Here is a 19280-nt window from a genome sequence, read left to right as displayed (position 1 = left end):
AAGATTTTGCACCACGAATTGATTAATGATGCAGAAATGTATTGAGCACTACATTTATGCTTCTGATCATTGCACTCCTGCAACTTGAAATTTCTCACTACCAACATGCCAGAGGTTCATTAACAGAGTTCGTGCGTCAACATTGCTGTGGCTCATTGTATACAGGCACCGTAGTTTTAGACTAATACTTTGTACTTTAACACATTGTTTCTCGTATGAACATAAGTATTCAAAATGTTATCAACAAAGGCGCCCTTCTAAATTCCTGGTTCTCGCATTGGCAAATGTGTCAACAGCCCATTAACAGTTTGTCATTCTTTTGTTTTCCATTGAATATTTCATCAAGTAAATAATATTTATATTAGATAAATCTAATAATTGAGTGGGGGCTTTAACATGGTCGGCGTGTTTTGTATTTATCCACAGTACAACCTGAACAACCAACAACCGGTATCTGGAACTGACATTTCTACCAAGACTGGTAAGTTTACAATGAAGTTTTTGCAAAGTCGTTCAAGGCTAAGATTAAAGCTGTTAGCTCAATAACGAACCAAGAAATGAAAAGAAAATTAGGTTAACAAATATACTTGCCATCAGTCATCCTCACGCCCTTTCAGTAAAAGATGAATTTCACAATAAGTCATGTTATATATATAAATATATATATATATATATATATATATATATGTGTGTGTGTGTGTGTGTGTGGTGTGTGTGTGTGTGTGTGTGTGTGTGTGTATGTATGTATGTGTCTGCCTGTCTGTCTGTCTGTCTGTCTGTCTGTCTGTCTGTCTGTATGTGTCTGTCTGTCTGTCTGTGTCTGTGTTATATGTATGTAATGTGTGTGTTCCATGTATGAAAGTATGCAGATATCATAGCCATAGCCTGAGGGGGTAGGGGCAGCTGCCCCCCCACCTCCCTGAATGTTTACTTTTTGTCGTATGTTAAATAAAATGTTGCTCTTTTGCGGTTGAAACGAATAATTAAACATCTTTATGCGGGAAAATGCAAAAAAGAAGCCTGCGCACACATGGACTGTGCATTTTTAGTTAAGTAACATAGTTAGAGTAGTCGCTTTCATCTGAACACTGTCAGCTACCGCAATTTGCCAAAAATGTCATATAGTGAAAGTCCGCAGAAACGACGTTGTGTCTAGCAGTCTATTTTGACATTTGTCAGGAAGCAGGCAGGGTAAGCATAACATTTTGTAAGAGACCATAAGAAAAAAGTCGTTCAACATGACGTCAGGTCGCCTGAATGCATCGCAGTGAATACGAACATGTTTGATCTAATCCTTTAAGGTAGTGTGCGCCTCGAAAGTGAAAGACTTAAACTTTTTCTCAAACTTTCCTAAATAATACTTTGAATCATTCTCTTGACAAATCAACAATGAAAATCGCAGGTCACGGTGCAAAGTTTGGAACTAGCGAAACAAATTACACAACGTTTTTAACGATATTTGATATTCAAATTGGCGTCCACCCCTTTGCTCACTCTAAGGGGGAGTTAAATTTCCGATTTTCGAAAACTAGGACGGTGAAAGTTTTTCTTTCTCCAAGAGCTACAACGAAGCTCCACAAGTGATTCACCAGAACAGAAATGTAGAAGTTTGAGAGTCGGAATATATGTCCCTGGGGCGTGTTCTATCTTAATGGCAGTCAGATCTCTTTTTGGTATACTTGATGGCCCTGAAAAGGGCCGTTTGGTTTTCGAGCGCTCAATATGATCACTGTGAATCAGAGCTTGGAGTCTAGCTCTTTTAAGTGTTCAAGTGCGGTACGGGCAAAAAAAGGAAACGTTGCTGCATTTTCGAAGTAGGCTTCTACCAATGCAGCAACAGTACCGGAAACACATTCAAATATGTCTCTAAACTCCGTGTATAACTGGAGGCGAATAGCTAATCATAAGCTCACTCAGAATTCTGGTGTTACATAGGGAACCAAGAAATATGGTTGTTGTCATTTGTGTTGTTGTTTATGTTGATATTAGTCATGCTGGTGTTATTGACCAATAAAATTCAACGAACATAACTATTGTGTTTTTGTAGTTTCAAACTAATGTAGATGTTCCGTAAGAGACTACAAGGACGCTATCATTATTTGACCCAATGCAACTCTCTCACAACGTACTCTCTCCACCTACGCTAATAGGTAGAGAGTATGTTGTGGAGAAATTTGAATTTACTTATCACTAAGTCCTAATCAGAATTGAAAGGGAAGAAACAAAAATCATTATCATTGACGTGTGATTTTTATAAACTTTGGCCAAAAATATTGAACTCGAAATGCATTTTTTGGTAACGGGCGTTCACTTTATATAACACACACATATACTATATCATTGTTATAGCTTAGTTTTTCACAATGACCAAGACGTACATCGGGCGGATGGGCAGACATAGTAATTGTTACATTCAGTGTTGTTTACTAATTAAATGCAAATGATATGTAATTTATGTACCCAAATTACCAAATCATAGCTAAGCTAGGGTCTGCCCACCTTCGCAGTTTTGTCAGGCTACGGCCATGGATATTGTAAGATGACTTTCAATGTCATTGAAGTTCATCTGAATAGTAAGTCTAAATGGTCATATGTCAGGTTCAAAATTATTACTGACTTATTAGAGATTCAATTCATCGCACTTTTACTGATACGTGACTTCCAACGTTGCCAGTGGGTAACATTAGTATTCGTATGTCAACAATAACATTCCATATTGTTCACCGTGCGCTGGTGTTTGTAAGGATTACGCTAACACTTCAATTGTAACATAGTAACAGAAACATTACAAATATATTCGTTTCAAAGAACAAAACTAATGAAAATGCTATTAAAAGTTCCAGTTCGTATTTAAAGCGTGACGGTGTTTTTATATTATCCACAGTACCAACTGAACAATCAACACTGATAAGTGGAACGTCGCCTTCTAGCAAGACTGGTAAGTTACATTAAGAGTATTTGCTATATCAAACTTGTGCTACATTCACAAATACTGGTGAGCGGTAGGGCCGGGGGAAGCGCGATTGAAATTGAAAATAGACCCCCATTTGAAATCTGGATTGTTTTAGACCCCAACTTCAATATCCTCAATCACATTTAGACCTCCCTTTGATCAAACCTTTCAATAACCCCACTATTATATGGTCAAACATTTAAGGTTGTACAGCACGTAACCTGACAGCTTTTTCATACTATATATTTTCAAAAATCAGAGAATTTAAAATTTAGTATGGTAGCAAGCTTATTCGAAGGACGAAAGGGATGTATATTTGGGGTAAAACATCTCCATTTTAGTATAAATGTTAAACATTAATTAAATTCAAAGCTTTAAATTATTCATCTGACAGATTTTTGATGTTTGGATGATATCTGGCAATTACAAGGCAATACTCTGGGAATGTGCAATATTTATTGGGGAATTTTTCAAAAGTATCCGATAGTGTTTTACTTTGTTTATCAGAGACCATTAAATCTGGTTTCCTTATCATTTACAATCTGCCATCAGTATCTAAAAGTATTTATCAGACATCCGCATTTCAGAGAGTGCGATTCCTATTCCTTTTTTAAGATATATTCATTCTCAGCCATTGTTTTAAGTTTTCTATGTTGTTTTACTAAAGATGATTACGACAGAATTGTAGCTTGTTCTTTTATATACAGTAGAGAAACTTCTGTCTAGGATTCTGTGTAACAGTACCATGTTCTTTAAGAACATTCTGCTCAAGAACTATACTAAAATGCACATGTATATATCTTGTCGAACACAGCCTTTATAGTATGTTTTATTTTATTTGTGATGTAGCTGCAATATTTGGAGACACTTTTATGTATTTTGTGTGTCAACAGTTTCTTGCTTTCCTCCGGAAACACAAGTATTTTGCTTGTCAACAGTTTGTATAATATAGAGTCAGCATAAGCCAATACTAGAATTTAGTGTTAAGATATCAATTGATATTAGAAGTAAATACATAGTGTTTATATAAATATACATATATATATATATATATATATATATCTATATATATATATATATTATTATATATATATATATATCTTAAAGAGGCACTCCCACTTGGTAACATTTTTAAAACACATTTTTTAATGCCAACGGTCGATATTTCACATGGCGACTGCGCGCGGATCGCGAGATATCGATAAAAACATGTCCTCAAAAAGTTAAAGTTTTAATTCCGATGGCCCACCTGAATTCAGCTTCCGAACATAGAACGTTCGGCACTGGGGCCATTGTCAACTAAGCTATGGAGTACGAGTCTACGCTGACGCTGCTGTACGCCACAGCAGTACCACTCGCGTCGGTGAGCGGTCATGTCCCGTGGGAGAAAGCCGAGTCCTACTGACTCGGCAAAAAAACGAAAAACAAAGTTACTTTGCTGATTCGCATAGGTGACTAGTACAGATAGGTGCGGTTGATACATAGTATGCATAGTGGCCGCCGCGTGGTATGCGCGCATACCACGCGGCGGCCGCTATGTATCGAACCACGCGTAACTGTGTGGCAGACGACAAAATGTAGTCGTCAGAGGCAACTAATATTTTACACGTAAAAACTGATATCTACGTGGTATTGTTTAAATATTTAATACAACTAATTGAGAATAATGAAAACGACAAAAACTAAGGAGAAGTTTTAAAAAAGATTACCAGAGGTAAGGCATTGATAATGATGAAGTCATCGCAGTAGGAGGTAAATTAATTGCGTCATTCGAACGTTTTTGGACTCCTTAGAATATCGTCAATCAGCACAACAACACACTTTCGGTGGATTTCGGGTCATAACCACGATCGTAAACTTCGGGATGTGAAAAATACGCTCGGGAAATTACATGTTTTTATCGATATCTCGCGATCCGCGCGGAGTCACCACGTCAAATATCGGCGGTTGGCATTAAAAATATGTGTTTTAAAAATGTTACCAAGTGGGAGTGCCTCTTTAAGGATCAGAACAAGAAACTATGGCTTATATGGCTTACAGAAAAAAGTATGAAAGATCTATCGTTAAATTCATTGTCAACACTCATAAACATTTTGTTTCTATATAGGCTTTGTTGAAAAATGTATTTTTGGTTTTGTGCCGCGTTTTGGGAAGTAGAAACAAAACTGTGTTAACGCAACAAAAATACTTTTAAACTATTACATCTACAGTCTCTTTAAATGATTAAATGCAGCACAGTGCTTACTGCTTTACTTCTGTTGCTTTTTTCAAGATCAACAGTTTTCACAAGGCATGATCTGATGATATAGGTCTATGACATCAAAGAGGGTATAAGATTAACATTAAACAGGGCATGCATGCACTGCTGTTAGGATATTCATGATATACCATAGGTGTGTAGTAAGGTTTTGGATGGTACCACCACTCTCAATTTTCCTTACCATTAGTACGTGACTGTCATACAGAACTTTAAGTACATGGCAATTGTCTGGAAATTTTGCTTGTATTGTCTCCATACGCATGCATTGCTGTAGGAGTGAAAGGAACAGGTCAGGGCTACATATTGCAGTGGATATTGAGGTACACTGATCTTTCTTTAATAGAAAGTTGCTGACAAATATCGTGCATTTCCACCACGTATTATTATTATTATTATTATTATTATTATTATTATTATTATTATTACAAGTTTAGGGGCTATAAGTATTATATAGAAATCTAATAACAGTTCATTGAAGCTGTGAGAATTCTGAAAAAGAGGTGTTGTTTATTTTAATTTTGTCAATAGGGGTGACTTCTAATTGTCGTACGTATATTCTCCCCGCCAAGTTAGGTGTTCCCTTTGACATCACCACCCTTATGAATATTCATATACTTGCAAAAACTGACAGTCGCTGTGTCTATCAGCGCGTACTCACAGCTGCTGAGCTGCACAGCGTAGCCTTCGAATGCAGGCCCATCGTGGCACTAGTCGTGGGCGTGCACAAAACAAGGCACAGCGACTGTGGAGATTCTATGCCAGTGTAATTGGCCTTGTAAACGTATCATCAGCGTGGCATTTGTAGTTGTGGCGAAAACCATAAACCCTCTCCCTATGCTGACGTTGTTGGTTTTATTTTGTCCATGTGCATTAAATGTAAGCAATCAAGGAAGTTTTGGGATGGAAATAGAGCAAAGGCATGAGTTTCCGCGAGATCTGTGCTACAAATATAACTTTACGCATGCGCACTCTTTTGCCACTGTAGTCTGCCAATATGAGCATGCGCAATTGATAGGAATCAAGGAAAAAGTAACATTTTCAGTCCAAAAATAGTTACCATGGCAACTCGAAACATTAAGATAAGTCTGGTTTTTATGTTCTCTGACCCGAACTCCCCCACTATGTGATTTTCATATCAATCAAAGTAACTTTTCATGGGATATTAGAAAAACTGAAATTTTCAACCCCTAAAATGGTTACCATGGAAACATGGGGCAGTGAAATCGATATCATATTTGGTCTTTTCGACCCAAAATACCCTTATGGTGAAATTTTCATGGAAATTGAACCTATTATTATTCGCGTTATTATTTCTATATAATACTTATATTAATTATTATTATTATTATTATTATTATTATTATTATTATTAATCTTTATTTAAACTCGATAACTCCATAGATGAAACACCTCTTTTCATGGAGGTCGAAAAGTAAAAGAAAAATATATTACAGCACAAATTTGAAACACAAAAAACACAGAATTACAAATAGCAAAAACATAAAATTACGAAAGAGGCATCAGACAAGTAAATAGAATAAAGAAAGTTACTACAAGATTTCTTAAAACTAGTGAGAGACTCGGAGTCCCTGATGGATATGGGAAGATTGTTATATTCATCCACACCCGCAACAGACAAGGTGTTTTGATAAAGAATTGTACGTGCTTTGGGAACTTTAAGGAGGTTCTGATTGGAAGAACGAAGTGATCTGGAAGGGATATAATTATTGAACATACTGGTTATGTAGTCAGGGGTTAGATTGTGAGTTGCTCTGTAAATTTGGGCCATACGGTTAAAACGGAGTTTCAAGTTAATCGGCAGCCAATGAAGCTGAGTATACATTTGATAAGTGGAAAGAGGCGGAACAGTGTCAAGAATAAGTCTCATTGCATGTCTCTGTAGACGCTCCAATGCATAGATATTGCTATTGGAAGTAAAGCTCCAAACATTAGAACAGTAATTGATGTGTGGTGAGATGAAACAGTAATATCTTGTGTGAGTTGAGAGGAAGAAATGCTTTTATGCGTGCCAAAAGAAACAATTTGAATTGATTTTACTTTCAATGGTTGAAATGTGTTCACAACCAGTCTAGGTTATTAGAAATGGTGACCCCTAGTAACCTCTCTGATGAGACGCGGTCAATAGTTTTACCACCCAAAGTGAGGTAGAAGTTTTCACTGTCAATGTGCTGTCTCTTCTGAGAAGTTGTGATGATCATTTATTTTGTCTTACTGGGATTAATACAAAGTTTGTTAGTAAGACACCAATTGTCAACTATTTTCAGATCAGCATTCAGGTAAGTAGATATAGTGCTTCAGGACTTGTTTGAAACATGAAGTGTTGTGTCGTCTGCAAAGGAAGTACAGGATGAATTTCAAGGGGCAAATCGTTAACATAAATAATAAAGAGCAATGGCCCCAGTATGGAACCTTGCAGCACACCGACACTGACATCAATTACATCTGAGTTTGTACGTTTAAACTGCACAAATTGTTTATGTGTGAGTAAGTATGATTTAAAAAATGACAGGGTATGATCAGAACACCCATAGATTTTTAGTTTTTGACGACAAGATTGTATGATCAACGAGATAAACGCCTTGCTCAGGTCTAAAAGTGCTGAGCCAACGATGTTTCCACGATCGATTTCTTTAGAGTTGACCAGACCAACAAGTGTACTTTCACAAGAGTGTTTAGCGCGAAATCCAGATTGGTTAGAAAAGAAAAGATTGTGTGTTTCCATGAATTTTACAAGGTGATTGTGAATATGGCGTTCAAGAAGTTTGGAAAGTACAGGAAGTACACTTATTGGCTTGTAGTTACCAGGTTCATCTATTGGACCTTTTTTATAGATTGGACTAACACGGGCCAATGTCCATAAAGATGGAAAATGACCTTTGATAATACATCAGTATATACTGAGATAATGTAAAAGTGACTATCCTGTTATTATTATTGTCACTCTCATTTATTATCATTCCAAGGGCATATACAGGGGCAGTAACTGTGTCAATTTTGATAATTTTGGCAGTGTGTTTTGTTCGGTATATCAACTAGTTTGCTGTTTTAATCCCTAATCCACCGTTAATTTGACAACACAGCTTGTATTTGTACCGTAATTTGTATCGTTTACATTTGAAGTTCAGTCCGTACTAAAATTCAATGCGTTCTAAAATTAAATTATCAACAATAGTGTTTATATATAGGCTTTGTTGAAAAGTTGAATATAATTAGCTTCAGCATGCTGTGGGGAGATACAAGATGCCATAGTTGATACAGTGAATATAAATATTAAGAAAGAATTTTTGAATAAAATGCTATAAATTGATTCCGGAATTTGACTAATTATTATTAACATTAGAGTCCTTGGGTGACATAACAGTGTCATTATTGTATGACCAATTAAACTGAAATCTAGAAATGTAAATTATAGAAACAAAACTACTTTATCTCCCTTAACGCAGTGCAAACCTTCCTATCCCCCTCTACTAACCCCAGAAAGTTCAAATCCCACCCCATTTCCTCTGGCTTCCCGCCTATGGGATTTGTGAATGTAGCCTTAGGCGAGGGTTGAAGTATGTACCTAGCATCGAACCAATCGAATGTTGATGGGACCATTACGCAGTAATTAATCATAAAGTTGTCACTGCCAATGCCACGTAAACAGAATTCATCGTTGAAAGTGTAAGGTGTTGTAAAATGAATATTCTAAATTATTGATATTCATCTCTTCTCAAAACTGAATGGTTGACCATGAATATTGACTCACTTCTTTATGTTTCGTATTATCGCTCTCCACATATTCCTTGCTGCCAACATTGCCAGGGGGTACATTACCTAGAACTGGTTCTATCGGTGCTGGTATGTGTCTATTTCTTATTGTATAATCATCCTGAACTGCACTTCAATACTATGCTTTACTTGTGTCATATTATTGGTTAAAAACTATTTCAATGAAGTTCATAATTTTGGAAACGTCGTTATGATGAAAATATTGAATGTCGTAAATACAATGCCATTTAAATGGAAACAGTCGTCGGAACTACGCTTTATTTCGTGCACGATATCCAGATGCACCTCGTCATCAGAGCTGCTATGTAGATTAAGACAGACATGTTTTAACTTTCATCTATCACCATCGTACCTTGGTTACAGTGTTTACATTGGTCCACAGAGTACCATAAGCAGAGTGGCAACACTTGCATGCCTTTTGTTCCATGGTCTTCTCGGTAGACTATTGGCTTTTCATATTAAAATGAGCTTCAAAGGTGTTAAACTTTTTGGAGGCTTTGTTTGTGGTTGATAATTACACGAGATTATGCGAAACATACGACGAGATGGCATCGTACTGCCAGTCGCGTAGCAACCATAGTTACTTTGTGAGCTCTCAGGCCAGAAACACTGCCTCACGCCAATCAAAACATAACACGCCAGCAGTTTCATAAACATGTCCTTTCTTGACGCACGTGTAAAAGACGGTATGACTGACCGTAAACCATTGAGTAAAACCTGACAGTATCGATAAAAGACTTTCAAATTTGGTTCAAACACACTCATTATATATTCATAAAAATATGAGAGGAATTTTTAAAACGGTAAAACCCACTTTCCTAAAGCTCAAAACACTCCCCGTTTTTGCCAGCACATCAATTCTGATCAGCACCACACGACAACAACAACACAAACTTTGTCGAACATACTTTCGCTTAAACATTGGTGAAAATCCGAAAATTACCGAAGGGTGCATGGTCGGCACCTTTCGGAAAAGAGAGCCAAGAGCTTCGTGAGGCTAAGCAAACATGGATTGCTTACGTACCGCTTCACGCCTTAAACAATAGCTGTTGCAACTCTGTCCATGTTACTCTGTGATTGGTCGTATGGGTCAAATGCGACCTTTGAGCGAAGTTTCGACGACCGCATACCTTTAAATTCATGTCACATCTATAAATGTCTTTTACAGCCATATATCAGCAGTCACTTTTGTATTATAAAACCAATAGGATGAAATGTTTGGAAACAAGCGTACAGTAGCTAAAACTATATATACCGGACACGTACGGTAAACACGTTCTGCCGAGTATAGTCACTGAGAAGCATTTCTAGCCGATTTAGACCTCTAAAAAGTAAACTTTGCCTCTAAAACTATTGCGATACTTTCTCTTTTTACGAACTCTTTAGGTGCAATCGTTGGTATAGTCATAACAGTCGTTATCGTAATCCTAGTTGCGGGATTCTGGCTGTGTTCATGTACAGAAGGTGAATATTATTGTTATAGTAATGACGCAGTAGTACATACATTGTTAACTTTCACTAATTTTGCATCGAATTGGATAAAACTTTAGAATTCACAGGTCAAGTCGCCATAAATGTTTTGTAAGGGCTGTAAGCCGATATTGTTGTAGTCTACTAAGTTTTAATTTCATATGGGATAGTGACGATTTATGTAAGAATGACACGTTGAAGCACCCGATATGTTAAATCATCAATTCCAAAACTAGTTTCGATATCCGTGAACCATCGTATAACTGCCTCTATAATCATATACACTGAAAAAATGTAAACTTTTCTATTCATCGGTATCTATCCACAACAAGGTCGGTAGCAAGGAGGAAGTTCTCCACCTCAGAGGCAACATTCAATCTTCAAAGAACTCCTAGGGCAAGTGACAATGCTGAAGAACCAGTTCGGTATGAGTCAACTCCTGTCAGATATGCAGACCTGGTTTCCAGACAGGGACGTCGCCATATTGATGACGATACAGGTGAAATGATAAACTATGACAACGGATCTGTCGAACAGCATGGAATGGTGGATAATATAGCATACGAGTCAGCTGGCCAGGACAGATATGATAATGAATACACTGTAATAGATCACGTAAAAGTAAATAACTGCGATGGTATGGTCGATAATATCGCTTACGAGTCAGCAATCAGCGCATTGTAATGATGACGTCATAGCTACAAACATTTCAGCTAACTGTGTTAATTTTGGCCGCAGGAAATGATTGACAATACGACATATTGTCAGTCAGCTGAAGACCTCATTACAGAATCGTCTGACTACGCTTCTCTCGACAAATGTTAAACTATGCACATCGTCCGACACAAGAATGACATAACCGTTTCTACAGAAGAAAATGTCATAAAGCCCATACTATACACAACCTTAAAAATTTCAAAACCTTTGAGGTACAATAGGTGAATAACTGTGTTTCTAAATTTTCAGGGAGTAATATAACGTAAAGACTCCGAAAAGGTTATCCAGAGAATCCTTTTTACTCAAAATATTCACATATTAGAAGTTTTGCTTTGACATATAGCCCGGATTAGTTTTGTTTTGGTGTTTAGTTTTGACAAAAAGTGAAAGCGGAAAATGAATAGTCTACATTAAGTTAATGGTACTGTGAGAAAGATAGGAGACAACGTTAACAAGATAATCTCAATAACCTAGTAAGAAACAAAATATCTGGTCGTCATAAGTCAGTATACTATCATAAATGAAATGTTAACCGAAAAGTTCGGATTTCACTTGACGTGGCAAATATGTCAGAGCTCACTATGCACAGGATCAGTGTACCAGTATGACGTCATATTTCAGGATTTGCAGCTTACAGGAAAAAAGCAACTCTTACTGTACATAATTAATTGCAGGAATTTGCCCCTCGTTAAATAGAGAAGTAAACGATTATTTGGTTACCGACATTGGACACAATGCTTTGAAAAGAGCGTCAGAATATTGAGAGATTAAAGATTGAGATATATATATATGATATATATTACTTTTATCAGCAGCCAATAATATTAAGTGTTATTACATTTCTTCCTTATTTTCCTGTCATTATACTTTGCCTTTCTGCATTTTTTGTTGCAACTCATTTTATATTTAATGAAAAATTAAATCTCTGATCACGTAAAATAAATTTGGGTCGTTTTCAGTTTGTGAATGATTTAGATGAGGAGAATCAGTCGGTTTTACCGTAAGCGATATAAACCTTTAGTGAGGCTTAAGCTACTGAAACCGCGATATGCAAATATCTCATTTATTATTCACCGGTTGTCATTAAACTATTTTGTCATTTGCTTGGCGTCTTGCAGTTGCATTCACCAAAACGCCATGGATATTTCAGAGAGAGAGAGAGAGAGAGAGAGAGAGAGAGAGAGAGAGAGAGAGAGCACTCTATCAAATGTTGTGAACAGACGAAGGTAAGTAGTTTAGACAAGCTCCGACTTAGTCGCGGATCCTGTTTCAAGCGTTATCGTGCTAGCGAATTGTTTCCTGAATTTCAGATTTCATAAAATTGTCCTCGGCAACACTGGCAGAAGGGATTTATGACATGGTGATTTATTGCACTTGTCGCAGCTGGGTTTCTCTTGTCATGATGTTAAGAGAAGTAGAAAGAAGAAATACTTCCCGAATTTTAACCCCTGAAGCCCCCCTCGTAGCGCCACACTGATAACATATAAGCATAACAGTGGTGCTAGGCACCAAATGCATGTCTTTTGATAACGTTTGATTAAATACAGCATTTTGTCATAAAACACATAAATTTTATGGTCCTTGATGCCATTACTTAGAAAATTACCTTGATAAGATGACAAGGTGAACATGGCATTCCTCAAGTTACCGTTTCAACTACGCAGGTCGACGCAAAAACAACCAACAAATGTGGTATATTTAACTGCTTAAAAATTGTTTTCTTCCAGGAATATTTTCACTTCATCTCTAGATTGGTAGTTCAGTGGTTCTATGCGACTAAATACTGTCATTGACAGAAGCTATGCATTCAGCCATACAAAACGTTTAAGAGACCGTTGTCAACAACTTTATGTATGATTTTTAGAATTTATAGCAAAACAAATAATGTAAAATTCATATTTCTGAAGGCTGAATTTGCAATCCTTAAAATTCGTAACGAAGGCAGGTTGACATCATTTAAGAGGAACTGATATTTTGATATTTCTCAGCTGACAGCGCTATCAGCCACCGTTACTAGGGAAGTCGGAGCGAGAGTTCACTACAGTCATGTCTCGAAGCAGAAATAGAGTAATAAAATAAACAGTATATCTGTTGCTCTCGAGACAATCACGTGTTCAGTATTGACACACTCGTTTCTACCCACTGCTTCAAACCCGCTATCAGTTCTGTAAAATGTACTGCTGTAGTACAGGAAAAGTAAAATAAGAAGTTTTGTCATAAATTCGAACACATCCTCTAAGAGAAACATTGATTACTTGGGAGCTAATTTTAGTTTCATTCAATTGGGATTTTAAGTCACAATTTCTGTGCCTGAATATTTAGGAATTTCGGGAGAAAAACATTTCGCCGAGAGAAAATGCGTACAGAATTTGATCTACGTGAAAATCAGACTACTCTGTAATATAATAGATAAGTTATGGCTTACGAATTGTCACATGAGATTTACGACATCACAAAGTATTTGACCGGGTACATACATTAGCTACATGATACTTGCAAGACAAAATATGGCGACTCCTGAAGCGGTGACGTAAACAAAGTGGTGGCGCTGTGTCTAAAATGACGTACACGTCCTTCTTGTAATGTGAAACACAGTAGACGTGTATTTCGGTGAATAGAATAGCGGATAATTTACAACAAAGACTATTACAAATGAACAACTCACTCACAAAGCTAAACTTGTTTGTATAATTTATGTATGCCGTAGCAAAACTGAAATGGATAAAAATAAAGTGAAGTCGATTGCCTGTTTTTTTCCAACGATGCAGTGATCAAATGGGACTAAGCGAACGGAGTAGAATCTCGATAAAAGTGTCTTTTATAAATTGGTATCATTAGTAAGTATATCTGAAGCAATTGTCTTCTTTCGTTAGTTTTGAGGTAATCCAAGGTACAGTATAGCACTGACTGAAAGAAGTTGAAGTTGAAGAAATTGAACAAATAAATTGATAAGTGGCAATAATCTACGTTAGTGAAGTTTCATTTCATCAAGAAATAAAACTTTGAACTTCGCTTTATCTAACAGATAATCATTGGATGCGTGGCTTAAAGTTACTTTCATTGTACATTCATACGCTAATGTAATACATCATCATTATGAATATTTCGTTAAAGTTGCTTTCCTCAAACATGACCCATTATAAATATAAGAAGAGCACTTGAATAATAATTTTGTCAACTCACAAACTTTCATTGACGGATATCGCACAGTACGTTGACTGTTCATCTTCGGAAATCATCACTGGTGTTTATTTTTCGGGAGAATATGATCGATTACGTTGCAAAATAATATGTGACAAAGTTTGCTTTCCTGAGAATGCAAGTACTGCGAAACGCAAATTGAAGCCTTATTTACACAAAACATATGTTCGGGGTCGTATTTGTTACATTTTGTCCCACATACGAAAGTTGATAAACTGTCATCTGTCAAGAATGTATATTATTCAATAAACAGAAATTGTTTTGGATATCAAATATGTGTTTTCCCGATTCGTGAGAGTTAACATTTTAAATAAATCTCTGATTACACTTTACGTATCGGCTTGTTATTAACGCAAATTGTCAATTATCCAAGGCCAATTTTGTCCTTACTGCATTTCGTAGTTTATCGCGTACCCCCTCTCTCTCTCTCTCTCTCTCTCTCTCTCTCTCTCTCTCTCTCTCTCTCTCTCTCTCTCTCTCTCTCTCTTTTATGTTACATGTTACTCATCTTAGTTCCACTTTTACAGTGACGGCCATCATTAACAATCGTCGTTGATCTATTGTCGTAACTGCTGTCTAAATTACCAGCCAACCATCCTTACACACGTAAACCTTTACCTTTATTACGATGTATTAATACTGACTGTACTTTTTTGACAGAATCTTGCTTAAAGTTGCGCTAATTAAAGGGTTGATAGTTAGGCGTGAACTTGGACTCTACATTGAACTGTTTATAAGCTAAAGTTAAGCCGCTTGGCACTAGTTTCTGACAGAATTTATAAAGTCATTGATCGGTTGCTGGATTGATTGATTCACTAAGCATTTAACAAAATTTACTGCTACGTATCCATTGAGATTTTAAGATTGAAATTAATTTCACTTGAAACAAACATGGAATCCAGATATCAACACACCTTTCAAATACTCCTACACAAGTTTATAACATATTTGTAATATTTTCTAATATGATGGAAGCAGTAATGTTTTGCAATGTATAAAAAACACTATAGCGTTATCATCATTTTGTACAACAAACAAATGATGTTGACAGAATGATGACGCCCATGAGACCACTTTTGCTGATACCTACACATAAATGATATTTGTCTGATTAGTCCTTCTGTCAAGGGAACTCAGAAGTTAGTCAATATTTGTAGTGACTATGGTGATACTCATGATATTTTATTTAATAGCAAAAAGACCAAATGTATGTGTGTGAGATGCGATTCTTCTATGATTCGTCACATTCCTTCTGTGTATCTCAATGGAGTTAAATTAGTATTTGTCACAAAGAAGACACATTTGGGTTTTGTTCTCAACGATCACTTTCGTGATGATGACGATATTGAGCGACAGATGAGATGCTTTTATATATCAGCCAATATGCTTATGAGAAAATTTTCTCGATGTACCTTTGAAGTCAAGAGTGTTCTTTTCAAACATATTGTTATCAATTGTATGGCGGTCCAATTTGGATTAAATATTTTGTTAATATTATGAGGAAATTGAAAGTTGCTTATAATAATGCTGCTCGTCTTTTATTGGGTTATGATAAACGTAGTAGTGCAAGCTCTATGTTTATATCTAACAGAATCAATAACTTTGATGCCTTGCTACGAAGGCAAATTTATGGTTTAAAGCAAAGACTTCTGAGAAGCAGTAATGATATTGTACGATGTGTGTATGACTCATTATATTTAAACTCTGAAATGATAAAGTTATGGAATAAGCTTCTTTTGTATAACTTAACCAAGCTGTGTATATTTATCACCAGATTTTCTTTTGTTGTTATATGGACAATGAGTCCGAAATAAAGTTTATAATAATAAAATATTGCCCTTACTACACAAACAATATCATAGCCGCACTCTCAATCTTTGTATTTTTTATATCAAACTGACAACAAAATGTTAAACTTTGTTTCATTAGATGAGAATCTGCTCACTCGTTGTGACTTTGACTCAAAACAATGGAAGATGACTGCTAATGACTTGATGTTTGATCTCAAATAGAGGAGGAAATGAGCATTCTGTCTCCAGTATGCTATAGAGTTGTAGAAGTGAAGAAATGATGAAAGTTTGTACGCACCTCTAAAGTGAAAGACTTCAACTTTTGCCCGAACTTTTCTCAAGGAATCTTTCAACAATTCTCTTTCAAACCCAAGAATAAAAATCGGAGTCAACGTACACATTTTTGTACCAGAGAAAAAAATTACCTAAGATTTCCCGATATTTGAAATTCAAAATGGCCCCAATCCCTGTTTAACTCTATGTAGAAAAATAGATTTTCGGTTTTTCAGAAACTGAGACTTTAAAACAATTTGTTACACCCGGAGATTCAACATGAACCCAACTGGTGGTAGATCAATAAAGAGTTGTACAAGTTTGAGAGTCTGAATATCTGTCCCCCAGGCGCATTCTACCTAAAGGTGACACATGTATATATTAATATTTATGAAAACGCAAGTTTCCTTTCGCTGTTATAGCGGTGACTTGAATGGACATCAGTTTCTCTGTAACGGCGTTAGCCAATACTTTTAATTACGATTATTTTGTCTTTGTTTTCATCCTTTTTTTTCTCACAAATTACTGGTCATGACTAACAGGAAATCACTTGATCAGCTGCAACTGATCATATTTCCTCGTAGACAGTCAAATGTGTTACGTTTAGAAACCGCGATCGCTCGCGAACGAAACAAATTGACGTACGATTCGTGTGCATAAACCATTGACCATAGTTTTCGAATGTTTCTTTTATAGTTGTCTTTAGTGAAAATGTGATATTTGGATTATTTTCAAAAATTTTCCCAAGGATTTTCTCTTGTCGTCTCGGTAGTAGAATGTGTTGGTACAGTTGTACAGGTACAGTTCCCACATACTTGATATCCTGGAACCAGTGCTAGGCAGTGACTCACACGGATATGATCGTGGGCACTGCAATCACGTCATTTGGCTCATGGCATCCAATGAAAGTCATCTATAACAATATTTATTTTGACAGCAAATGATAAGAATGTGTAACAAATCGAAATTATTTTGTACATTCCTTGGAGACGATCTGAAGGAAAGCTAGATCAAACCAAGGAGCGCTGTTGAAGTGACTGAAAGAACAATACTTACGTACGTAAAAAATACGACTTTTTCAAGAACTCCGTTTGTGACATTCACTATCAAACTTCGTGTGGCCTATTACGTTTTATCCTAATAACATGGGCTATCGCAGAAATCTTCTTTCAACGAACTTAAGCCTTGTCTTCGTCATTTCAGCGTTTAAATTTTGTCAAGCACAAGGTAAGACTTACTATCGTTGTCTTATTTTTTACAAATGTCATCTTTGTGTATTAAGTACAACCATGTAAAAAAGATGTTACCTTTGTCACGTGTTCAAACTAAATCAATGTACTTGTTTCATTACTTATCTGGTGCTTTGTGGAGGAGTGATCAATATACTCAAGAATCAGTGGGATGGGCGTGTTGTGGCAAAATTTGTTTGTTTTATGTTGTTGTTGTTGTTTGTTTGTTTTTGTTAACGTTGTTTTTGATTCACGATATCACGATTGAGAAATAACGACAAAGATTTAAATATACTTGATGAATGTTTTCATGGATGGAGCCGTCGACATATCTACAGTCAGTCGGGAATTGCATCTTAGCAGCTAGGCGATGTTACAGTGAGTGTGTTGGGGGTTCGAATCCCGTTAGGGTTATAGTAAAAATTTATATTGCTTTATTTTGTATGTCTTCACATTACCACTGATTCGACCATAACCACTGTGTACATCATGCGAGTAGTTGTCGATGTTATATGCAAATGTCGAATGTTTAGACGCCTTATTTCTGCTTGTGTACACATGCTCAAATAATGTGTTGGACAGTTGGAGCGCGTTATAGTTCTCTTTTGAATTCGGGTATACGTGTTACAGAGTGAAATACTACTAATCAAAATACTTCATGTTGATCAAAGATTTAGCGCAGCCATGTATCGATATCATTGTTCAGACGTATTTCTCTAATTTGAATAATACACATGCAAGGACAAATTTAAGTTTAATAACAAAAGCTTGAAGTTTTAGTTCGGATTTAAGGCAATTTGTTATATCATCACACATATGCGTTTCATTTTTGTTGTGGTTCACAGCCTCCGTAGATCAGGTAGATCATATTTCGTGTATAGCTTTAGGCAAAATAAAAAGAATGCGTGTTTTCCAGTATTATGCCTCTGAAAATTAGGTAAGACGGAGATTTTCATTTTCCTTTTTGTTGGATAGGACCCACCCATAAAATACGGTAAAAGTTAGAAAGGTCATTTTTTAAAGTCAAAAAGATTGTCCAGGTCAGCGGACTTTTCTAGATTAGGCCGGGTCTCCTGAAACACGCGATATTTAATTGTCTTTTATCATGTATTGCCTCATTTTCTTTACCCGAAGTGGTTTCAGGAACGTCTCCATCTGTCAGGCTAGTCGGAGGCGAAACTCCATACGACGGCCGAGTTGAGGCTTTCCTCGCAGGAAGTGGATGGTCACCTGTACTTCGTAGTAGTTGGGGAGCTACTGATGCAAGTATCGTCTGTAACGAATTAGGTAATGTTTTTTAATTTGGCAAAGGCGCGATCTACTTATCATATCAACGATACTTCAACACGAGACACATTCTTATTAAGTAGGCAGTTCTAAGAATTAGGGAGTCTGTCCTTAAGAACCCCTGGCAATCAAGAGAAACACCAAGAAACCAAAACATTCCCACGTAAAAAGCAGCTTTTAACAGTTTTCTGTCAATTCTGAGTGCTGGCATATTTTAGATTTTTGTAGGGTAAGATTACATCACAGCTCTTCTTTCTAAGCAATACAGGCTCATTTAATTATCACATGATAACGTCCGTGTATGATTA

At 36.4% G+C, this 19280-nt stretch overlaps 1 protein-coding gene across 1 annotated transcript in view; it reads left to right on the top strand.

Moving 5' to 3' along the window:
• The first annotated feature begins 396 nt into the window (after window positions 1–396).
• The window catches only part of LOC139151856 (uncharacterized), a 47553-nt gene continuing 28669 nt past the window's right edge, over window positions 397–19280 (top strand). Inside the window, exons 1-2 of the mRNA XM_070724919.1 lie at window positions 397–481; window positions 18820–18972. Coding sequence (XP_070581020.1) covers window positions 397–481; window positions 18820–18972 — 238 coding nt within the window. The remainder of the gene's footprint in view (window positions 482–18819; window positions 18973–19280) is intronic.

Source organism: Ptychodera flava, chromosome 1, assembly GCF_041260155.1.
Source record: "Ptychodera flava strain L36383 chromosome 1, AS_Pfla_20210202, whole genome shotgun sequence".
In the NCBI taxonomy this organism is placed as follows: domain Eukaryota; kingdom Metazoa; phylum Hemichordata; class Enteropneusta; family Ptychoderidae; genus Ptychodera; species Ptychodera flava.
Note: the sequence above shows the minus strand (reverse complement) of the source record. Positions and strands in the feature narration are given on the sequence as shown.